This window comes from Neolamprologus multifasciatus, chromosome 11, assembly GCF_963576455.1.
Source record: "Neolamprologus multifasciatus chromosome 11, fNeoMul1.2, whole genome shotgun sequence".
NCBI lineage: Eukaryota > Metazoa > Chordata > Actinopteri > Cichliformes > Cichlidae > Neolamprologus > Neolamprologus multifasciatus.
Window position 1 is genome coordinate 33512788 of NC_140449.1, and position 8881 is coordinate 33521668.

The 8881-nt window shown below is 41.0% G+C and overlaps 1 protein-coding gene across 1 annotated transcript; it reads left to right on the plus strand.

Annotated features, from left to right (window-relative positions):
- Positions 1-326: 326 nt before the first annotated feature.
- Positions 327-2165, plus strand: bola1 (bolA family member 1). Its single transcript, XM_085178322.1, has 2 exons — positions 327-428; positions 1223-2165. The coding sequence occupies exon 2, from the start codon at positions 1244-1246 to the stop codon at positions 1694-1696; it is 453 nt and encodes a 150-aa protein (XP_085034448.1). The 5' UTR covers positions 327-428; positions 1223-1243; the 3' UTR covers positions 1697-2165.
- Positions 2166-8881: the final 6716 nt, after the last annotated feature.

Consider the following 8881-nt stretch of genomic DNA (forward strand, 5'->3'; position numbering starts at 1 on the left):
TAATAATACCATTCAAAGAAGAAGAAAACGGCGACAATGTGACAGCAGAGGGGGGAGAAGCGGGAAATGATACACCCTTATTCAGTATACAGAAAAAGATTGGTAAAAGCTTATTTATTTTAGAAATATGAAATCAATGGTAGGTAGAAGGTAATTTTAGTTATTTTATTGAAAAGTCTTATTAATTATGGAATGACAACATTTTTCTTTTTAAGAGCGACTAGAGATGAAATATAAAATGAAGTCGTTTGCTGTGTGTAGAAAACCTTCGTGAAACAGGAACTTCCCATTTCCTGCCGCAGATTTGCATTTGGGGTTGTTGTGTATTTACTCCAGGCCAGCAGGTGGCAGTAACACGCTGGTTGTCAACATCCAAAGCCAAGTAGAACGACGAGACAGCAGCAGCACTGAGCATACTTTGCTGGAAGGTTAGTAGCCAAATTTACTTTGGTTAATTATTCTCTTGTCAATTATTATATAGTTATAATATTAAAGACAGCGTGTGCGAGTCTTGTGTGAAAATGTTCGGTGTAAACACAGCTTCCTTCTCTCCGTAGTTTTTATTATGAAAGCTGGAAATCTCAAGCTAGCAAGCAACGACTTCATGCCACCAAACAAACAGTTACTCAACCGTCCTTTCGACGTGTTTTACATCAGATTACAAACACTTACATGTCTTTCCCGCTTTTCTGATACTGGAGGATGTAAAATGCATCCATTCAGCGGACAGTTAATTAGGTAAACCTGGATAGTCTGTTATAGGTCGGTGTACCTTTGTAAAGGGGATAACGGGAGAGCTGTGAGGTCTTTATTAAGATGCCAGGGTAATGCAGTCTGTAAAAATTAAATGTGCATGTGTCATTTTAATCCATGCATGAATGACTGACTGCATGAAGTCGGTTTTGGCGCTGAAGCTGCTCTCACGGCAGCACAGTGGCTAAATAAGAGCCTCCTCACCAAGCTAACAGATACCTGTTATATGGTGAATCAAAAGCATCCTAACCCAGACATGATAGAGACACAATACCCTAATTCTTTTTCAGAGAGATAATTTGTGCCTCAACAGAAGAAGATATCTGTTTATTGCTTTTATCGTGTAATGGACATCGACTAAAACAGCTTTTTCACCCCGGCTGAACCCCTGAACATGTCTTTACTTGATTCTCCAGATGTTGTCCTGAACACATCACCTTACATGTCACATGTTTTTATGCCTTCCTAGTTGGTCAACTGCTACAGCTTGATGCTTCCCAGCGTCCTCCGCTGTGCTCGGCCCGTATCCTCCCATCCTGCTTTAACCCGTCCCTTTGCCCACTTCAGACCACATATGGACCCAGACCCCAGCCGGCCCGTTCAAAGGGCTATCACGACCAAACTGACCGACGCGCTGAAGCCAGACCACTTAGAAGTCCAAAATGAAAGCCACATGCACGCCGTGCCCCCCGGTTCGGAATCCCATTTCCGTGTCCTTGTTGTCAGCTCCAAATTTGAGGGCCTGCCGCTGATTCAGCGTCACCGTCTGGTTAACGAAGCTTTGAAGGAGGAGTTAAGTAGCTGCGTTCATGCACTGGCGATCCAAGCAAAGACTCCTGAGCAGTGGCAAAGTAACCCTACCGTGGCTAAGAGTCCGCCCTGCATGGGAGGTTCGAAAGGTGATCACACAGTGGAGGAGAAGTTAAAGGCTGGGCGAGAATGAAGTGTTGGACTGGGAAGTAGTTTCACTTGTGCTGAGGGACTGAAATGTGAAGACTGCAGGAAAATACTTGACAAGTATAAAGAGCAGCATTTCCTCTTTTATTTGGAGATCATTTTGTTGTGGTCTTATTTCTAAATCTTTTCTTTAATTCATTAATAATGCAAAAATTGGTTTGAATGGTTCTGTTGTTATAAAACTGCATATCAATTATATGATTTTTAGATGGTCACAGGTGTTTTTATCATCCAGGTGTTGCATGAATACAATACAGGGATGCACTCTTCTTCTGTATGGTTTTTTTTTTTTTGTTTGTTTGATTTGTGCTCATAGCGTTTAGTGATTTTTAGAGTCAGTAGAAATCTAAATTTCAGGAAAGCCCCTATTTGCCTGTATACTTGCATTTACTTAGTCACCTCTTAGAATAAAGCGATGCTTGCATTGCTGTGAGTGACAATAAAGAGTGATATTACAGTTCCATTTGTGAGACTTGATAATTAAGAGTTTGAATGAAGTTATTCGAGTAGGTGGAATATTTATTAACATCTTAGTGTTGCACTGCATGTGAAATTACCTGAGTATTGGGGGTAATACGTGAGTGCAGTTTAGTGTTTCTTACTATTAAGTCTGAAGAAACAGGTCTTCTGTGTTTGCTCAACCGTTAAGTTGCAGTTTTCCACTGTGGTATACTACTGTTGGAAGGCTCAACATCTGAAACCCCAGTAAGAGATGGGGCGAAGTCAGGGTTGTCTGTGCACCTTCAAGCAAACGGTAGATATATCAGGTGCTTCTTAGCAGCAGTTCTGGCAGGATGAACTGTGAAGTGTTTGCTGCTCAGATTCAGCAAAATGCTGCAAAACCAGTTGGATAGAGCTTCACCGTGCAACTGTGTAATGAAGCGAACTGCAAAAGCAAACCAAGAATTACTTAAGGCAAAGATGGGATCTCTGCCCACCAGAACATGTTTTCAGTTATTAAATGCAAAACTGAATGCAGGAAGGTTGTTCGTCCAAGTATTAAATGCAACCAAGTGTTTCAAACATATGTACATTTTAGCTTCTGAAAATGGGGCCTGTGTGTAAAACTGTCTGCAATTCTAAAATAGTTCAATACTTTTGTTAAAGCGTTTTAATTAAACCTGAGAGTCTGCAGTTCAGTTACAGAAGAAAAAAAAAGTTATTGTCTAAATACTGTGGACATAAACTCATGAGATGCTGCTGGTGTTTAGGGAGATGATGGCAGTGTTGCCGTTTCAACACTAGAGGGCAGTGTGTGTGAACAAATCGGATTATTTGAATGGCTAAATCAAAAAACAAAACAAAAACGTTGAGCTAATGTTGGATATCAGTTATTGTGGTGCTTTTTAATTTTCTCCTTATGATTATGCATGTAGTGATATTAAAAACACAAACTGGTATAATGATCAAATCCCAGGATTAAGCTAAGAGAAGCTTATCAACAAAATACACTTTAAGACAAAAATGTGTTTGTTTATTTAGAAGTATTTTATTGCTAATTTGTACATTAGATGTATTTTGAATTATAATTCATGGATTTTTATTCTCAGAGTTTCACACTGAACTTTTACACAAAAAGTACAAAATGGAGTTTCTGCATACTTGCGTGCGCTGTATGTGTGTGGGCGTCTATTTTTGAGTCGTGTCACTGTAAAGGTCTTCCTGTCCTGTCCTCAACCCTGACGATGGCCAAAAATCACCTCTCACGTCTGCGAAGAGATAAGACAAGAAAAATAACTGGAGGGAGTCTGACTCAACATAAGGTTTCATTCAACTGAAAGATTCATTTGAGTTTTGTTCAGATTACGTGTAGGACAAAAGCAGTGATGCCGAGCGGATATCGCAGAGGCAAAGCAAGCGTTAAACGCTGTGCTGCAAAGCTGTTCAAAGTTATTGTTAGCTCAAGACAAGTTACTGAACTCCTTTGGTGGAATGTGGTGTCACCTCAAGGTGATGCGTGTCATCTTCTACAATCATCCCCTGCCTGCAATCGACAGCCTGTCAGGCCGCACAAAAGGCTTCGGTGAGGAAGGTGAACAACTGGTGTCACTGGTTTGGAAAAAGGAAAAACAGAAACAACCACTTTATGACCCCTGCTCGCCCATCAGAGTCAGACCTAAGGGTGCAAGAAATGAAGCCGGGGCTGTGAGAGAAAGCCGTACGTTGGGCTGCACGGCCCCGGGACCTGCAGACTGTCTCTGCTGATGTGATTTATTGGTCACAATTCCAGGTGCTGTTATGGATGGAGAGGGAAAAGACATCAAGGATGATGAGGTGGAGTGCAGGGACTTGTTTTGCACTTAAAAGGTTGGACTGTTTTACATGCGTTTCTAGTACATCACCTATTCAGCTGTGGCAGTTATACGGGAAAATAATAGGGTTGCTCGGTCACTGCTTTGGCCAGAGGTGCAGTTCTAAGTGTATCCAGAGATCAGTACTTTAGCTTTCAGTGAAATGGCTCTTCATTAAATAATTGGGTCAACTAGCTCAGCTAGGAAAATAAAATTTAAGAGTTGCCTGTAGCTGTACAATTAACGTCCAGTCAGATGGAGACTCCACTCGTGGTTGTTTGGAAGGTGACAGTTCAGTGAGCGTGAGCGTTCATTACTTCATTGTTTAAGAAGTTTTTTCTTTCTTACTGTATTTAATCTTTACAGTCAGCTTGGCACATTTGGTCTAAAGACTTATTAGGATAGTCTAGTATTTTTCCCACATTTTTTTGCCAATAACTAAAAATGCAAAAGTAGAGACATCAAAAGAAAGACACATGTAACTCAAAGAATCCTGTAACTTCCAACTGAGAAATGTCTTTTTTGTCTTTTGATCCAAATAAAACCATTAGAGCCGTTTTTATTTTTAGCCGATTATTCCACAGCTGTTCTTTTTATGTCCTTTTCACCTTTAAAATTAAAGTTAATTATTAAATGCTTCAAAATAAGTAATAAGAGATGTTTCAAGGTGGCTGCTGAGTGGCTCGAGTTTATGAAAGGGCTTGATTGATGTTTGGATGTGCCAGTGTTTTTATTCTATTAGTTATAAAAGGCCAGTTAAACACCAACTTTGCTAAATATATGCAAGGTGTATTTTATGTATTAATTTCTGCAGGTACTCGTCTATCAGAAATTCACTGTATGGTTTTGATATGATGTAACTGACTATACCATAAGGAATTTCTATTATCGTTGAAAATGGGGTTCATTCTTCCCTGTATCAGCTCATTCTCACACAGAACTACTGTTCAGTAGTACCATGCCTCTTCCATCATCTCCAGACTCCAGCAGTGATGGATCTGTCTCCGGTCTCAGATCTGGCCTGCATGGCCTGGGGGGGGGGGTGCACCAGGTCAGTGGGAACCCACCTTGGCAGTTCTGTTTCTGCGTCACAGGCCTGGGACAGATGGTGCCAGCCTGGGCTGGGACTCCGGGCAGGGCAGGGTTCCCGCGATGAACAGTCCCTGATTTACGCTGCGGCTCCGGACCGAGGGCCGGAGTGCAGGGGGCTCCCTTTGCGCAGCTGACCCTGGCTGGCCGCAGGGTCATCCATCGGTAGGGACAGAGAGTGGGGGAGGTGGGGTGGGTACGACAAATGGGTGTCTGAGAAAGGGTGGTTTGTCTGTCTCGAGGGACTGGCGTCTTCTTTTGGCCCCCTGGGCAGCTGCAGGATCTGTGCAGCATGTGTGGAGGAAGAGTCGCCTGTTAAACACATTTCATTTAAACCCCTCTAAGAACAACACTCGTTACATTTACCGCCCTTAATGCCAAACCTGGTGTACTGCACAGTACCAAGAGCTCAACAAAAGTTTGGTCCTTTAGTCTTTGGTGTTAATTGGAACGATTCTATATCACAGACTCAATATTAGCAAAAAGGTCTCAAAACGATCAGTCCTACTTACAATTTAATAATCACTGAATTACTCCCGCGCTCCTCTGCTGGTGATTAATCTTTAGCTTGTTTCATGTTGTAAAAAAGGAAAAAAAAGAGTTGAACTAAAGGTGATGGTAATAGGCTATTAAGGCTTTTTAATTGGAAAGCCCCCACCCTCACCAACTCTCTCTCACACCACACCGCTGACTAATGAAATCAGTGAATAGCTGCCTTGAAAGGAAAGGACAAAAGCAGAGATAGGGAGAAGACAATATCCTTGTGTGGGAGAATTAGTTACACTCGGTAGTCTAAGTATTCAAAGCGCAGGAAAAAAAAAGATTTGGGGGGGTGGAGGAGGATTAAGAGAAAAGTCTACACAGGTGGGTTGCTGGGAGGGAGGAGGGGTCACATGACAGCACATTACCTCGTTTGATAAACAACAGCCGGGGCCCACAGGAAGGAGGAAGGGAGTTATTTTATAGGCGGAATTAACTGCTTCACCACATCAGGTATTCATTATGGTAAATCTCCCAGGTGTGCTGTACATGCAAGTAAAAGCAAACAACTTAGGAGGTTGGACTGGATGCAAAACAACTTGTGCTGATAGCTACAAGGTTTGCTGAATGAGCTGCTTCCTAATCACAGCTGAAGTGTTAAATGTGATTTCGAGAAACAACCCACTTCGTCCCCCCCCCCATCCTTTTATTGTACAAGCACTCACTGCCATTTGTGCACCTTCATTATTGCCAAATGTTTAAGTGTGCCAAAAGTTACATGTACTTTAGATGAATGAGATAAAGTCATTAAAGCGCTCATGCACATAAGCAAAACCACATTTTATGTTACAATACAGAGAAGTGTTACTAGTTGGATACAGATTATTTATATTAGATAACTAAAAATATTAGTTATCTAATATAAATAAGTACGAAAAAATCAGATCGAAAAAGAATAAATAACTGAAAGTAACAGATGAAATTTAATTTCCTGAAGAAAATTTTCAGTGTAAAAGAATCTTTAGTGTCTCAGGAAATAGGTTGGTGATTGTAACTCTTAAACTTTTATTTATATTTTAGAAAGTCACCTCATAGATGCTCATTCCACTTTATGAGTTAAAAGTCCCAGTTTTCAATGATTTTCGATAATTGCTATTTAATCACAGACTGTATATAAGAGATGCATGTAGCAATTGTGATATTACCCCTGGATTAACAATGTCCTGTCTTGCATTTGAGAGCTGAGCGGTTTTCCGTTGCTTTGCTGGTGGCTTGAGAACTACAGATGTGAATCTGACTGAGAAACTGAGCACGCTGCACACTCATATGGAGAACTCTTCACTTCACAAGATAACCCACCCTAAATTAAAGCCTGTTTAATACTCTTTTTTACTTTAATGGGAGCAGTAATGTACAAATTAACATTATGTGGTCTATTCAGTAAGACTTCAAAATAATGATTGAGACCATAAACTCATCAGAAAAATGTTTACTGAGGTCATAGAAGGAGGGATGTACTACCAACAAAGTTCAACAAAGCAGACTCTCCTTTTGTCTATCGTGGTTGACAAAACCTAAAACCCAAGTCACAAGTTTCATGTTGCTGGTTATTGACTTTGTCTTCGAACCCAGGCTTTCAGGCTGTGTGCGCGTTCACATAAAAAGGGGCGTGTGTGAGTTTTGCCTACTCTGATCAGGGACATTATCTGCAATTATGATGAAATACATGAAGACCACAGAGAATGTAACAATAAAATGCAACACTGTTGCAAATATGAGAAGAGATCAACGCAGCAGAAAATTACTAATCTGGTGTTTTAGCGCACAGAACGGTAAAAAAACCCCCAAACACTTTAATTGCAGTTAACTATTTTAACATTGAGTGTGACAGCTGCTCGTTACAACTCTGAAACTTTCAACTGGTTACATTTAAATATTAAAGGTTATTGTTTCACAACCTAATAAGGGAAACATGGAAATTGCTTTGTAACTTTACATTTATTTAAAAAAGGAAACCAATAAAAAAAACACTTAATTTGTGACATTTGTGAGGTATTGCTCAACTTGAACATATAAAACATTTTCCCCCAGCAGGAGGTTGTACATGTACATATTGGAAAAAAAATGAAGTCATGGTTGACCCGGCTGATTTTAAACCAAAACTGAACACAATCCGCTCCTGTTTATTTAAAAAAAAGTTACCATGGAGACTAACTTGTCTCACAAACCCATTAATGTTGCTAACTGAGAAGAATGTAAAAGATTAAATAACATTTATATAAAGTCTTTGGTTGAACTCATTTCAAAAATCACGCTTTTCCATGAATTAAAAGGTTCATCTCCAAAAGTTGATTCTGTTCATCTGGACGCAGCGTTTTGTGGGAGAAACGTTTCGTCCAGATGATTTCATCCAAGTGACTTCTTTAGTCTCAGCTGACTGCAGGTTTCCATATCTTATACAGTGGGCTGGTTTCAGTCATTATGCAAATATACTGTTTATAAGATTGGGGAAACCTGCAGTCAGCTGAGACTGAAGAAGTCACTTCGATGAGTGACGAAACATTTCTCCCACAAAACGCTACGTCCAGATGAACAGACTCAACTTTTGGAGATCTACTTTCCTGGATGATTGAGAACGCATTCAAAGGTTCATCATTCATCTGGGCTTGACTAACAAAATGTGTGACAAATCAGCCGACAGCTATGGTGAAGAGAAAAGCGAGAGAAGAAGAGAAAGAATCTGACGTGTGACACCCTTTTTCCTTACTCTGTTTTTACTTCCCAGTGTAGAGCTCAGTCAATCACATGATCACAGCAGTAAGTCATGGGAGTTTTTCCTGGGGGTGTTAAAGCATGGGGCTGGTTAGGCTAGTTTTTGGGCCAGAGTGCACAGGCCAATGCCTTAGCCCTAAGCCCTGTGCACTCAGTAACTGACACGCATGCAGCTCCCCTTCCCTCCCCTCCAGGGCACTAACCAGAGGAGTGTGCATGTCAAGACAGATGGGTCACAGATAAGACTCTTTCAAGGCCTTCTCCTGCGACTCACTCATTACCCTCTCCCAGCTCTCCCTCAACCTTTTCGCTCCACATCTGTGATCTTCCTACTCCTGCTCGCAGACTTCAAACCTGTGTCTCATTCCTGTTGCACCCCACTTGCTGTCAATCACATCATTCTCAGTGCAAGTCATGACCCAGTTTGCACACTTGGGCTAGTTGCTCCTTGCCTTAAGTGGCGTTCTCCTCATAAACTTACTTTGACCTCTCTTTATCAGCTTTCATTCAGCATTTTAAAGAGTGCTCCTTAATGCTGA